This window comes from Mobula hypostoma, chromosome 1 (genome assembly GCF_963921235.1).
Source record: "Mobula hypostoma chromosome 1, sMobHyp1.1, whole genome shotgun sequence".
Taxonomy (NCBI): domain Eukaryota; kingdom Metazoa; phylum Chordata; class Chondrichthyes; order Myliobatiformes; family Myliobatidae; genus Mobula; species Mobula hypostoma.
In genome coordinates, this window is record NC_086097.1 from 66,464,804 (window position 1) to 66,481,375 (window position 16,572).

General features: G+C 38.3%; 1 protein-coding gene across 1 annotated transcript in view; it reads left to right on the plus strand.

Annotated features, from left to right (window-relative positions):
- The window catches only part of ttc6 (tetratricopeptide repeat domain 6), a 309,199-nt gene that overhangs the window by 212,427 nt on the left and 80,200 nt on the right, over positions 1–16,572 (plus strand). Inside the window, exon 26 of the mRNA XM_063059735.1 lies at positions 14,054–14,167. Within this exon, the coding sequence (XP_062915805.1) occupies positions 14,054–14,167 (114 nt within the window). The remainder of the gene's footprint in view (positions 1–14,053; positions 14,168–16,572) is intronic.

The window sequence follows — 16,572 nt, forward strand, 5'->3', positions numbered from 1 at the left end:
GGAGGAGATGTGGGTGAGGGCATCATTGATGATGGCAGAAGGGAAACCACAATCTTTAAAGAAAGAGGACATTTGAGATGTCCTGGAACGGAAAGTCTCATCCTGGGAGCAGATGCGGCGGAGATGGAGGAACTGGGAACAGGGAATGGCATTTTTGCATGTGGCAGAGTAGGAAGAGCTATAGTCTTGACGAAGGGTTCCGGCCCGAAACATTGACTGATCGTTTCCACGGATGCTGCCCGATCTGCTGAGTTCCTCCAGCGTGTTGTGAGTGTTGCTTTGACCCCAGCATCTGCAGAGTATTTTGTGTTTCGAATCTTCATTATGTTGGAAAAAAGTTGCATATTTCTATGCAATCAACTTGAAAGATTGGTTAGGTGAGAAGACCAAACCTGCATGCAGTATTGCAGATATAATTACGACACAACATTTCTATTCTTGTACTTATTGTCTTGCAATTACGTTAACATAGCATTTGCTTTCCTAATGGATTGCTGTAACTGTCATTAACTTTCAATGATTTGTGTACAATGACTTCAAGATCCCACTGAACATTTATACCTTTCAATCTCTTACTACTGTTAAATACTACTTATCTTCCATATATTTTTCCATAAACTATGTTCTTGTCTATTCATGTATCTTGTCTATATCTTCCCCAAAGCCTTTCTGTATTCTTCTCATATCCCACACTGCCATCTAGATTAGTGTCATTGGCAGTATCCTGTATCTTGAAAATTATTTATTGTGTTGTGACCTTTAAAGAGATGGCTGCAAAGACTATACCTTTTTGATGATGTGTCGAGAGCTATGAGAGTCTAATATATCAATATGGAACACCTCTGAAACTGGCACCACTTATAGTAGAGTTACACAAGGAAATACAAGGATGTTTTTCTATGAATATGTTGTTAGAGTAACTCACAGTATTATTTTATTCCAAAAAATGTGATGAAAAGCAATTTCTAGATCCAATAACCATATACTGAGGACATCACATATTCTATATTACAATTGTAACCACTTCAAAGGTACTCAGTTTGCTGTAAAGTACTTGGGGTGCACTGTAAATGGTGTAAAATGCACTATGCAAAATTTTATTCTCCTCATATCTTGAATTCATAATCTCAGAATTCGCACCAGTATTCAAGTTCAAGTTTATTGTCATCTGACTGTACATATGTAAAACCAAATGAAACAGCGTTCCTCTGGGCCATGGTGCACCCACAAAAATATATCACACACGGCACATAAAATTTTATCACAAATAAGTAATAAAACATAATTCAAAGTGCTTATTGTGTGCAGCACAGGTAAACAGTAAACAGCTCCCTGTCCTAGTGATGAGACCTTGGAGCTGGAAAGATGGTTATTAGCGGTTACCCAGTTTGGCAGTCCAAGCCCTGATGCTTCTGTACCTCCTATCTGATGGTAGTGGGTCAAAGAGATTACGGGATGGGTGGTAGGGATACTCAACAATGCTTCAGGCATTCGTATACTATGTTTCCAGTAAATGTCACAAATAGTCGGGAGGGAAACCCAGTCGTCCTTTCGCCAGTTTTTACTATCCTCTATAGGGTCTTGCAGATGGTGTCTTGCAGCTTCTGTACCACACAATGATGTAGCCAGACAGGACACTTTCAATGGTGATCCTGTGGAAAGTTGTTAGAACAGGGCAGGGACCCTTGGATGCCTAAATCTCCTCAGAAAGTATAGACGGGGCAAGTGTAGATGGAGCTGTGCTCATTGACTATTGAAGAGGTGTTGTGGGTCTAGTTTAGATTGTCCATTGTGTGCAGTCCAAGGAACTTTGTGCTGTTCACTCTCACCACAGCAAAGCCATTGATGTGCAAAGGGGAGTGGTTGTCCTGCATCTTCCTGAGGTTCACAATCATTTCTTTTGTCTTGTCCATGCTGAGTCTCAGGTTGTTGTTCTCACTCCAGTTGAAAAGCCTCTCTACCTCCTCTCTGTATGCTGACTCAACATTATTGTTGATGAGGCCAACTACTGTTGTATCATCAACAAACTCGATGATGTGGTTTGAGCTGGATCTGACAGTACAGTTGCGAGTCCGCATCATGAACATCAGTGGGTTGAGCACACAGCCCTGGGGGCACCAGAGCTCAGAGTAATGGAGCTTGAGATGTTGCTGCCAACTTGGATTGACTGGGGTCATTCCATCAAGAAGTCAAAGATCTAGTTACAGAGAGAGGTGTTGAGTCCCAATGAGCAAGTTTACCCTGCAGCTCCTGGGGAATGACCATGATGAACGCCGAGCTGAAGTTGATGAACACCAACCTGGCATCATTTTCTAGGGGAGACAGGATGGAATGAAGGGCCAATGCTATGGCATCATCAGTGCACCATTTGAGTGATAGGTGAACTGGAAAGGGTCCAATGTAGCTGGAAGGTGGGATTTTATACAATTCATTACCAGCTACACAAAGCACTTCATGATCGTTAAGGTCAGTTCCACTGGGCGGTTATCATTTAGGCCAGTTTCCATTGCATGCTTGGGCACCGGAATGATAGTGGCTGCTTTGAAGCCTGCAGGGACAGTGGACTGTTGCAATGAGATATTAAATGTGTCCATTAAGACCTCTGTTAGCTGGGCTGCACAATTCCACAGCACGCAGTCTGGTATGTTGTCTGGCCTCATAGCTTTGCATGCGCTAACCCTGGCTAGGATCTTACCCATCTGGGCCATGGCCTGACAGAGTGCCTCAGGGGGAGAGGAGGCTTTCCTTGATGTCACATCATTCATTGCATCAAACCATGCACAGAAGGCATTTAGCCTATCAGGAAGCAAGGTGTTGCTGTCATTGGCACTTAGGGTGGATTTGTAATCTGTTATGGGTTATAGTTTGTCTATCCGGTGTCACAAACCCTAATGTGTGTGAATTTTCTGTGAGTACTCTTGCTTTGCCTTCTTGATGGGATATTGCTGATCTTAGAGTCATCCTATTTCCCAATCTGAAGGCAGCATCCCATTCCCTGAGCAGTGCATACAATCTGCAGTCAGCCATGTTTTCTTATTTGCCCTGAAGCATAGTGTTTAATCATGGTAACACCCTCAGTGTATTTTCCTAGGTAGCCAGTCATCAATCCCACATATTCATCAATGTTGACATGATGATTATATGTTGCTGCCTCTCAGAATATGCTGCAGCTGGTGCTTTCAAAACAGTCCTGCAACATTGAGGTGGTACCTTCTGGCCAGGTCTTAATTCCCTGTAAACTGGTTTGAGTCATTTAATTAGTGATCTGTATGCAGGGATTAGCAAAATGGATATGTCAGAATCAGAATAAGAATCAGGTTTATTTATCACTGCCATGTGATGTGAAATTTGTTAACTTAGCAGCAGCAGTTCAATGCAATACATAATAAAGAAGACAAAAATAATAATAAATAACTAAATCAATTTACAGTGTACATATATTGAATAGATTAAAATCGTGCAAAAAAACAGAAATACTGTATATTAAAAAAAAGTGAGGTAGTGGCCAAAGATTCAATATCCATTTTGGAATTGGATGGCAGAGGGGAAGAAGCTGTTCCTGAATTGCTGAATATGTGCCTTCAGGCTTCTGTACCTCCTACCTGATGGTAACAGTGAGAAAAGGGCATGCCCTGGATGCTGGAGGTCCTTAATAATGGACGCTGCCTTTTTGAGACACTGCTCCCTGAAGATGTCCTGGGTACTTTGTAGGCTAGTACCCAAGATGGAGCCGACTAAATTTACAACCCTCTGCAGCTCTTTTCAGTCCTGTGCAGTGGTTCCCTCCCCCCCCCCCCATGATGCAGCCTGTCAGAATGCTCTTTACATCTATAGAGGGTTTTGAGTGTATTTGTTGACATACCAAATCTCTTCAAACTCCTAATGAAGTATAGCCGCTGTCTTGCTTTCTTTATAACTGTATCAATATGTTGGGACCAGGTTAGATCCTCAGAGATCTTGACACCGAGGAACTTGAAACTGCTCACTCTCTCCACTTCTGATCCCTCTGTGAGGATTGGTATGTGTTCCTTCGTCTTACCGTTCTGGAAGTCCACAATCAGCATTTTCATCTTACTGACGTTGAGTGCCAGATTGTGGCTGCAACACCATTCCACTCGTTGGCATATCTCATTCCTGCATGCCCTCTCGTCACCACCTGAGATTCTACCAACAATGGTTGTATCATCAGCAAATTTATAGATGGTATTTGAGCTATGTCTAGCCACACAGTCATGGGTATAGAGAGAGTAGAGCAGTGGGCTAAGCACACACCCCTGAGGTGCACCACTGTTGATCGTCAGTGAGGAGGAGATGTTATCACCAATCCCCACAGATTGTGGCCTTCCCCTTAAAAAGTCGAGGATCCAATTGCGGAGGAAGGTACAGAGGCCCAGGTTCTGCAACTTCTCAATCAGGATTGTGGGAATGATGGTATTAAATACTAAGCTATAGTCGATGAACAGCATCCTGACATAGGTGTTTGTGTTTTCCAGGTGGTCTAAAGCTATGTGGAGAGCCACTGAGATTGCGTCCGACATTGACCTATTGTGGTGATAGGCAAATTGCAATGGGTCCAGGCCCCTTGCTGAGGCAGGAGTTCAGTCTAGTCATGACCAACCTCTCAAAGCATTTCATCACTGTAGATGTGAGTGCTACCAGGTGATAGTCAATAAGGCAGCTCACATTATTCTTCTTCGGCACTGGTATAATTGTTGCCTTTTTGAAGCAAGTGGGAACTTCCACCCATAGCAGTGAGAGGTTGAAAATGTCCTGGAATACTCCCGCCAGTTGATTGGCAGAGGTTCAGAGCCTTACCAGGAACTCCATCGGGACCTTCCGCCTTGCAAGGGTTCACTCTCTTTAAAGACAGCCTCAGATTCTCCAGGAAGCGTTGATGGCGTGAGGCTAGTCTTTGGCTTCACTCCATTATCGTTACTTTTTTTTTGACCTATGATCACCCTTATTTAATTTACTTTTACCTACATTAAAAGATTCATATTATAGAATTATTCTTGAGCTTTGATTTTGAACTTTGAAGAAATGAGTAAAGAAACAGGTACAAGACCTAAAGCTCGAGATCCTAAATATGGGAAAGACTCTGATGGTAACGGGAAAAAGAAAGGTGAACTCAAGCAAACAGAATTAACTTATGAGACAATGTTGAATCTGTTAAGTGAAAAATTTGAGGAACAACGCCAAAGTTTTAAAGAAGAGATAAAGTTAATTACGGATTCTTTTAAATCGCTTGACCACGAAGTTATACAGCAACAAAGCAGAATTGCAGAATTGGAGGAGGAAGCTCGGAAGAGAGATCAGAAAATAGAGAGTTTGGAACAAAAAGTGTCTTTGACGTCTAAACAATTGGAGAGTTTTAAATCTAAGATCATTGATCTTGAAAATCGATCTAGAAGACAGAAATTACGTATAATTGGTCTCCCCGAGGATGTCGAGGATGGGGACCCTTTAATATTCTTTTCTCAACTTTTAAAGGATGCTTTTAGCTCTGAATTCCTGAATGATCCTCCACTGCTCAACCGTGCTTATTGTACTTTGCATCAGAAACCAGATTCTCAATTTAAACCGAGACCAGTTATTATCCGGTTTCATTATATTCATGTTAAAGAACATCTCATTCGAATTGCCCGTCGGCAGGGTATGATTAAATTTCAAGATTATCATTTCCGTTTGGTTGAAGATTTCAGTGCAGAAGTGATGAAGGCGCCACTAGCTTTCAAACCTCTGATGTCGGAATGTCAGCAAAATGGTCTCAAACCAGCTTTATTGTATCCTGCACGTTTAAGAATTTCCCCTCCGAACAACCCACAATGTTTCTTTAATACTACAAGTGCTGCTCAAAGTTTTCTGGATGAACATCATCCAACTGCTATGGACTAATTAATGTACGGCTCTTGCAATACTGGCTTAGATCTTTCGTTTTTCCTTAAAGCTTATAACTTACTTATGAAGATGGACCTTTATAAGTTTAAGATTTCCGGTTTTGGTTGGTAGTGTAGGTATTCTTCACATTTGACTTAAATTTTCTTTTGTTGACGAATTTGTTCGTTTTTTTTTCTCTCCTTCCCATTTTGTTAATTTTTAATTTTTTGATTCTGAAACTGATGTTATTGATTTGATGTTAAATTATTATTTTATGGGAGGAATATCAAGTGTTCTTTTTTGTTTTCTATAACCAAGATGGCGTTCTGTCTTCTTCCCATAATACCTTTTGCTTTTTTTTAATTGCGCCATTTTTTGGGTTTCTCTTTCCATAAGACATTTTCTTGAAGTGCCATTTTTTTCCAACTAATTGCTGATGTTTATAAGTGTCTAATAATATGTATTGGCACTTTTTTAAATTTCAGAAACTACAATATGAAGATGTTTTATTTTATTGTGTGTATTAAACCTTTGTCTTCCTCTTTCATTGTTATAGTGTAGTGTTTTCTTTGGATTTCGGGTGTTTTTTTTTTCAACATATACCTTCGGAGCTGCCTTCTGGAGAAATGGGGATAGATTTAGTATTAGTTTACTTTCTGGCCCTTTCTTGGCTTAGTTCTGGGTTTTCATGGGAGGTGGGTGGGGGACTTTTACTAATAGTTTTTTCAAATGGGCTAACTTAAAACTACAAAAATGTCTACAGTGTCATAACTTCTGGTTCCTTTCTAAATTTTTGTTCCTCTTCGAGTTCATGAGTTTACATTGTGGTTAACTCTTTTCATACCAAAGGGTTGTCCCTAAGGAAACATGGCTCAGATGATTAATTTTGTTTCTTGGAATACAAACGGGTTAAACCATCCGATTAAACAAAAAAAGATTTTTAAAGTATTTCAAAGACTGAATGCTCATATTATTTTTGCACAAGAAACTCGTGAGGAAAGAGGATAATCAGCGTTTTTTTTTTAGGTTTTGGAAAGAATAGCAGTATCACTCAAATTCTAAAGCTGAAGTGAAGGAGTTTCAATTTTCATAGATTCCTCAATTGCATTTGTACATCAGGATTCTTTTTCCGATCCAAATGATAGATTTTTGTTAATTACTGGTTTACTTTTTAACAAAAAAGTTGTTATGGTCAATGTTTATGCTCCAAATGTGGATTATCCTGAATTTTTTAAGCAATTATTTACCTCTTTTCCTAATTTAAATGATTACATGTTGATATTGGGTGGTGATTTTAATTGTTGTTTAATTCATTCGATGGATAGATCTATATCCAGTCAGGCATTACTAAATAAGTCGGCTACTCTTATCAACTCTTTTGTGATTGATTCTGGAATTTCAGAAATTTGGAGATTTCTATACCCTAAGGATAAAGAGTTTTCATTTTTCTCACATATACATCATACTTATTCTAGAATTGACGACTTTTTTATTGACTCTCTAATTCCATCTGTGGTTGACTGTAACTATGACATCATTGCCATTTCTGATCATGCACCATTGAAACTCTCTATCAAGTTAGTGGATATATCTCCTAATTCTAGACTATGGTATTTTAATTCCAATTTGCTTCAAGATTTGGATTTTGTTAAATTTATCAAGGAACAGATTGACTTCTTCTTTTCAACTAATGCTATGGAAGAAATTTCCAGTGGGGTATTATGGGACACTTTTAAAGCGTATATCCGTGGACAGATCATCTCCTATTCTGCTGGATTGAAAAAACGTATTAAGAATGAAATACTTGTGATAATTGACAAGATTAAAGAAATTGATAAGAAATATGCCACTGCTCCTAGTGAGGAGCTTTATAAACAGAGAGTCGAACTTCAAATGGAGCATAGTTTACTGTTAACATCTTCAATTGAAAATCAATTAATGAAAACAAGAAGCGATTTTTATATACATAGTGATAAATCAGGTAAATTGTTAGCTAATCAATTAAAAACTGCTTTGGTTAAACGTCAAATTATCAAGATTCGTAAACATGATGACACTTTGACAGTTGATCATGATGAGATAAGCAAATCTTTTCAAGAATTCTATACATCTCTATATCAGTCAGAATTTCCTCATGATCCCAACGAAATGCATAACTTCTTAAGGAAATTGAACTTTCCGAAATTAACACCTGAAGGACGATTAAAGTTAGAAACACCTATTATGGATGAAGAAATAAAGGGTGTTATTTCTTCAATGAACTCTGGCAAAGCACCTGGTCCAGATGGTTATACAGTTGAATTCTTCAAGTCCTTTTCTTCTATTCTTTCTCCTTGGTTGTGTAGAGTTTTTAAAGATGCGATTAGAATAGGTAAATTACCACAATCATTTTATGGAGCTATTTCTCTAATTTTTTTTAAAAAAAGGATCCTACTGAATGTGCATCATATAGACCGATATCCTTATTGAATGTAGATTCTAAGATATTTTCTAAAATACTAGCATTTAGGTTAGAGAAGGCTCTGCCTCAAATTATCTCTGTGGATCAAACTAGATTTATTAAAAATCATTATTCATCCTTTAATATTAGGAAATTAATGAATATTGTTTATACTCCTTCACTTAGAACTCCAGAATGTGTCATTTCATTGGATGCTGAGAAAGCTTTTGATAGAGTTGAATGGCCATATTTATTCAGTACGCTTGAGAAGTTTAATTTCAGTCCAATATTTATTTCTTGGAATAAATTGATATATCATACCCCTGTAGCTTCGGTTTTTACTAATAATCAAAGATCTCTCTTTTTTCAATTATTTCGTGGTACTAGGCAGGGTTGTCCTCTTAGTCCATGATTATAGAATATAGAACATAGAATAGTACAGCACAGTACAGGCCCTTCAGCCCACAATGTTATGCCAAACCTCAAAGCCTGCCTCCCATATAAGCCCCCACCTTAAATTCCTCCATATACCTGTCTAGTAGTCTCTTAAACTTCACTAGTGTATCTGCCTCCGCCACTGACTCAGGCAGTGCATTCCACGCACCAACCACTCTCTGAGTAAAGAACCTTCCTCTAATATCACCCTTGAACTTCCCACCCCTTACTTTAAAGCCATGTCCTCTTGTATTGAGCAGTGGTGCCCTGGAAAGGAGGCATTGGCTATCCAATCTATCTATTCCTCTTATTATCTTGTACACCTCTATCATGTCTCCTCTCATCCTCCTTCTCTCCAAAGAGTAAAGCCCTAGCTCTCTTAATCTCTGATCATAATGCATACTCTCTAAACCAGGCAGCATCCTGGTAAATCTCCTCTGTACCCTTTCCAATGCTTCCACATCCTTCCTATAGTGAGGCGACCAGAACTGGACACAGTACTCCAAGTGTGGCCTAACCAGAGTTTTATAGAGCTGCATCATTACCTCGTGACTCTTAAACTCTATCCCTCGACTTATGAAAGCTAACACCCCATAAGCTTTCTTAACTACCCTATCCACCTGTGAGGCAACTTTCAGGGATCTGTGGACATGTACCCCCAAATCCCTCTGCTCCTCCACACTACCAAGTATCCTGCCATTTACTTTGTACTCTGCCTTGGAGTTTGTCCTTCCAAAGTGTACCACCTCACACTTCTCCTGGTTGAACTCAATCTGCCACTTCTCAGCCCACTTCTGCATCCTATCAAAGTCTCTCTGCAATCTTTGACAATCCTCTACACTATCTACAACACCACCAACCTTTGTGTCGTCTGCAAACTTGCCAACCCACCCTTCTACCCCCACATCTAGGTCGTTAATAAAAATCATGAAAAGTAGAGGTCCCAGAACAGATCCTTGTGGGACACCACTAGTCACAATCCTCCAATCTGAATGTACTCCCTCCACCACGACCCTCTGCCTTCTGCAGGCAAGCCAATTCTGAATCCACCTGGCCAAACCTCTCTGGATCCCATGCCTTCTGACTTTCTGAATAAGCCTACCGTGTGGAACCTTGTCAAATGCCTTACCAAAATCCATATAGATCACATCCACTGCACTACCCTCATCTATATGCATGGTCACCTCCTCAAAGAACTCTATCAGGCTTGTTAGACATGATCTGCCCTTCACAAATCCATGCTGACTGTCCCTGATCAGACCATGATTCTCTAAATGCCCACAGATCCTATCTCTAAGAATCTTTTCCAGCAGCTTTCCCACCGCAGATGTAAGGCTCACTGGTCTATAATTACCCGGACTATCCCTGCTACCTTTTTTGAACAAGGGGACAACATTTGCCTCCCTCCAATCCTCCGGTACCATTCCCGTGGACAACGAGGACATCTATTATTATTTGATATTGCTCTTGAACCTTTAGCAATTGCTATTCGAGATTCACCAAATATTTTTGGTATCACTCATGGGAATGAGATACATAAGTTATCATTATATGCTGATTGATTATTATATATTTCTAATCCAGAGAAATCCATTCCTGCAGCTCTATCCTTGTTGGCTCAGTTTAGTAAATTTTCTGGTTACAAACTGAACCTTAATAAGAGTGAACTTTTTCCGTTAAATATGTAGGTTCCAAGTTATGAACGTTTACCATTCAGATTAGTTACCGATTACTTACTTAGGGGTCAAAATTACTAGGAAGCACAAGGATTTATTTAAGACTAATTTTTCACCTTTAATGGATCAGATTAAATGTTTGTTTACTAAATGGTCACCAATATCTTTGTCATTAATTGGCCGGATCAATGCTGTCAAGATGATTGTTTTACCTAAATTTTTATATTTACTTCAAGCGTTGCCAATTTTTATTACGAAATTCTTTTTTGATAATGTTGACTCTAAAATTTCTTCATACATATGGCAGAATAAAAATCCTAGATTTGGTAAAAGATACTTACAGAAGTCCAAAAAGGAGGGTGGTTTGGCATTGCTCAACTTTAAATTTTACTATTGGGCAATTAATATTCAATATTTAAAAATTTGGACATGGAACTTGGATACAATTTCTAGTTCACATTGGGTAAATCTTGGATGTAAATCTGTATAAGGGTTTTTATTGGGTTCTATTTTAGGGACTTCACTTCCCTTTGCTCTTTCAAAATTTGATAAACAAATGAATAAACCAATAGTTAAATATACTCTTCGAATATGGTTTCAATTTCAAAAGTTTTTTGGGTTGAATCAATTTGTTATAGTAAGCCCTATTATATCTAATTTTTTTTCAACCCTCTATTACGGACCAAGCCTATCTGGTCTGGAAAGCAAAAAGTATAATATGATTTTGTGATCTATTTTTGGATAATTGTTTCATATCTTTTGAACAATTATCTAATAAATATAATTTACCTAGATCCCACTTCTTTAGATATTTACAGATTAGAAACTTTTTAAATACTGTTCTTACTAGTTTTCCGAATCTATATCCAATGGATATCATGGAAAAAATTTTAGATTTAAATCCATCTCAGAAAGGTTTAATAGCAGTTATTTATAATATGATTATGAAAATAAATCCAGATGTATCTAATAAAATTAAGAACGATTGGGAAAGGGAACTTAACCTCACTTTACCTACAAAGAAATGGGAAAACATTTTTCAATTAGTTAACTCTTCCTCTATATGTGCTGAACATGCATTGATACATTTTAAAGTAGTACACAGGGCTCATATGTCCAAGGATAAATTAGCTCGTTATTACTCTCTTATAAATCCTATATGTGACAGATATCATTCTGAGACAGCTTCCTTAACTCATACGTTTTGGTCATGTTGAAGAAATATTGGAAAGATATCTTTGATATTATTTCAACTGTTCTGGATATTGATTTACAACCTCGCCCCATTACTACAATTTTTGGTTTACCAATGATAGAACAAAGTCATTTGACCTCTTCATCTTGTCGGATGATTGCATTTGTTACATTAATGGCTAGAAGATCCATTGTATTGAATTGGAAAGAGATTAATCCTCCCACTACCTTTCAATGGTTCTCTCAAACTATGTCATGTTTAAACTTAGAAAAAATTAGAAGTGTCATTTATGATCCTTCTATTAAATTTGAAGAGACTTGGAGGCCATTTATTCAATACTTTCATATGATGTAATTTGACCCTCTCCAATTCTATTCTGCTACTTTTAAATATATGGCGAGAGGAGTGGAGTTAATGACACTATTGGTTTGATCTGATGTAACATAACAGCCCATTTCTTTTTCTTTTTTTAGTTTAGTTGATTAGTTTGATTTAGATTAGGGTTTTTTTTCTCTTTCTTATTGGGGTATATATTTTTTTCTTTTTCCATGATATTTTTGTATTTTTTTTCCTACATATTATTATATTTGTACTCTGTAAGATTTTGGGAGGTTAATATATGTGTGTTAACAGTTTTTATATTTATATATACTAATTATTAACAATGTAATCCCAATAGCTTTGCATCAATTCTTTGTAATGTTTCAGAATTTGTTATTAATAAAAAGATTGAAAAAGATAAAGATAAAGATAAAGACAGCCTAACATTGGCCTCTGAGACAGAGATCACAGGGTCATCAGGTGCAGCAGGGATCTTCACAGCTGTAGTTATATTCTCCCTATGTGGACTGAATATCTGAGGTGAGGGCAGGGGGCAGCCTTGTAGGCTCCACAGACATTGGTACCCTCAGTCTTAATCAACACGCTCCAAAACCTGGACATCTGTACCTCCTTCTGCAACTAGATCTTTGACTTTCTCATTGGGAGGCTACAGTCTATGTGGATCAGAAATAACATCTGACGATCAACACTGGCACACCTCAAGGATGTGTGCTTAGCCCACTGTTCTACTCTCTCTACATCCACCACTATGTGGCAAGGCACAGCTCAAAAATCATCTATAAATTTGCCAATGACCACAACTACTGTTGGCAGAATTTCAGATTGTGACAAGGAGGCAGACAGGAGCGAAATTAATCAGCATTGTGATGCAACAACAATCTTGCACTCAACATCAGTAAGACAAAGGAATTATGGACCTCTGGAAGGGGACATTGACGGAACACACACTAGTCCTTATAGAAGGATTAGCAGTGGAAAGGGTGAGCAGTTTCAAGTTCCTGGGTGTCAACATCTCAGAGGTGCTATCCTAGAGCTAGCATATTGAAGCAATTACAAAGAAGGCATAGCAGAAGCTATATTTCATTAGGAGTTTGACAAGAATTGGTATGTCAATGAAGACAATCGCAAATTTCTACAGATATACCGTGGAGAGAATTCTAACTAGTTGCATGGCCATCTGATATGGATGGGCCACTGCACAGAATTGGAAAAAGCTGCAGAAAGTTGGAAACTCAGCCAGTTTGATCATGGGTTCTGGTCTCCCCAGCATCCTGGACACCTTCAAAAAGCAATGCCTCAAAAAGGTGTCATCCTTCATTCAGGAACCCCACCACTCAGAACATGCCTTCTTCTCAAGAATGAGGTACAGGAGGCTGAAGACACACACTCAACATTTCAGGAACGTCCACTCAAAAGGAGATTAGGCCTTCTATCTGAATGGCTGAGTCTGGAGTGATTTTCTGGAGCAATGTTTCTGTCAGAAACATGGTTCAAATGCAGATGCAGGTAATTTTCTCGTGAATGGATGTTAGCAAGCAGAATCGTCAGGAGTGCAGGCCTGCAGGGATCCACATTAAGTTTTGCTCGAATACCAGCATAGTATCTGAAGATGTTTAAGGTAGAGGCAAGTGCACTCTTGATAAACAAGTGGATGAAATGAGACCAGTGGCAGCTGGAGATGCAGAGTTGAGAGTGCAATGAAATCATCCACAATCTGATTTATTTAATGGTGCAGCAAGTTCAAGGTACCAATTGTCTTATCCCTACTTCTAATGTGAATATCTGCATCCTATGCAGAGAATGCCATGCATTGTAGATGCGATGATGTCCCCATTAACAAATTGGAAAGAGTTCTTGTCAACCTTTGCAAAAAAATGAACATAAAATGTCATTCCTGTAAGGCCTGAATGAAATACAATGCATCTTTATGAATTCTCTGCATATTGAATTCTGTCTCTCCATTCAGTTTTGATTAGTGATTAATGTGGTATTTTCTGTGCAGAAAGGAACACTGCTTTCTTCTGATCCAATATTTCCAGTAAACATTTTGTTTAATATTTATTAATGCATATTTACTTTTCACTGCAGGTATATCACTTGGCAATTACTGACCTGACTACAGCAATAAACATTAATGAGACCTGCATCTTGGGTTACTTTAACAGAGCTGTTTGTTATCAGCAAGCAAATGATCTTCAAAAGGTAAATATAGAAAAGACAAACAGAACTTCATGAGGCTGAGTGAAATACAAATTTAAACTCTGAACTACAATCTATATTTATCAAAGGTTCCAAGTGTCCTGCATTGTTTCTCCTATTAAAAACTAAAAATTAATATTGTTAAGAGACAAGTTTTTGCAAAAAGTTCTGATATAATTGACAGTAGCCTTTTTCTGCCCTTCTGTATATTGCAATGCATTTCTGTTGATGTCAGCAATTTCCCATACTTCCCAAAAGGGCTTAGTTGCATAAACCTAACGATTAATTTGAGAACACCAGAGCTAAACTTGATCTCATCTTTCCTCAGTATACAAATGAGCATGCTTTTCTCATAGGAGTAACTGGATTGTTATTAAAAATATTGGAGACATGCCTGGTCACTTCCTTGCTTGGGCTCTACTGTACCCTCAGCTGAGAATGTAGTAATATTCAAAAGATTTTTTTTAGTGGAGTTTGATAATGATTATTTAGCATTGTACAAAGCTGCATCTAATTATTTCATGCTAATCCTGATGCTATTCAAAGTTCACATTTCAAATTAAATTTATTATCAAATTACATACATATCACCATATACAACCCTGGGATTCATTTTCTTGTGGGCATACTCAATAGAACTATAGAAAAGAACCATAATAGAATCAAAGAAAGACCACATTTACTTGTGTACTCAACCAGTGTGCAATAGGCAACAAAACTGTGCAAATATAAAAAGAAATAATAATAATAATAATAATAATAATAATAATAAATAAATAAATAAATAAATAAGCAATGGACATTGAGAACATGAGATGAAAAGTCCTTGAAAGTGAGTCCATTGATTATGGGAACATTTCAATGATAGGACAAATGAAGCTGAGTGAAGTTATTCACTTTGGTTCAAGAGCCTGATGGTTGATGGGTAGTAACTGTTCCTGAACTTGGTGGTGTGATTCTTGAGGTTCATGTACCTTCTTCCTGATGGTACCAATGAGAAAAGAGCAGGGCCTCAGTGGCAGGGATTCCTGAAGATGGATGCTGCTTTCCTGTAACAGTTTGTATTGTACTCAGTGGTGGGGAGGGCGTAACCCATAATGGACTGGGCTGTATCCACTACTTTTTAAAGGATTTTCCATTCAAGGGCATTGCTGTTTCCATACCAGGCTGTGATGCAGCCAATCAATATACTCTCCACTACACATCTATAGAAGTTTGTCAAAGTTTTAGATGTCATGCCGAATTTCCGCAAACTCCCAAGGATGTAGAGCCACTGCCATTCTTTCTTGGTAATTGCACATACGTGCTGGGTTTAGGACAGATTATCTAAAACAGTGACACCAAGGAACTTAAAGTTGCTGAATTCTCCACCTCTAATTCTCCGATGAGGAATGACTCATGGACCTCTGGTTTCCTTCTCCTAAAGTCAATAATTAGCTCCTTGGCCTTGCTGACATTGAGTAAGAGGTTGTTGTTATGGTACCACTTAGTCATATTTTCAACCCCTCCTACGTATATGCTGTTTCATCACCTCCTTTGATTCAGCCTATGACAGTGGCGTCATTAGCAAACTTGAATATGGCATTGAAGTGAGTAGAGCGAAGGGTAAGCACACAGCCTTGTGGTGCACCTGTGCTGATGGACAGCGTGGAGGGGTTGTTACTAATCCAAACTGACTGGAGTTTGCAAGTGAAGAAATCGTGGATCCAGTTGCATAAGGAGGTATTGAGGCCAAGGTTTAGGAACCCATTGATTAGTTCCTGGGGTGGGGTGGGGGGGGGGGAGGTGATGGTATTGAATGCTAAGCTGTAGTCAATAAAGAGCATCCTGATGTATGCATCTTTGCTATCCAGATGTTCCAGGGTTGAGTGAAGAGCCAATAAGATGGCATCTGCTGTGGACTATGTGGACTAATCCCTCAGATTTAGATTTAAAAATCTAGATATTTCATTGCACAACTGTTTGTCCAGGCTCTAATTGGCTTACTAATTGACAAAATGGCTGACAAAAAGATCGTACATTAAACGCTGAATGTATGCACGTACAGTAAATGCCAAAAACAAAATACCATAATGTGCCCATCAAACACTTTACTAATGTAAATAATGATTAAGAGGAATTGCTAAACAAATAAGTGATCTAAACTTAACTGAATGTGAAGTTGAGAAGAATGGAAGTATTACTACTGCTATTATATTTAAAATGTGCATACCTCTCCAGTGGTAAGACAAACCTTCTAACGTGATCCGCCAATTCAATTGTCCACACAAGATCTCATCCTGTTATCACCCTTTATGGGGCTATCACTTATGAAAGGCATTGCTATTTTTATATCGGATTTCACTTCTATTCTGGATTGCTGGTGAGTTGTCTGCTTTCTACTAATTCAATATTATCAATGTGCTAGG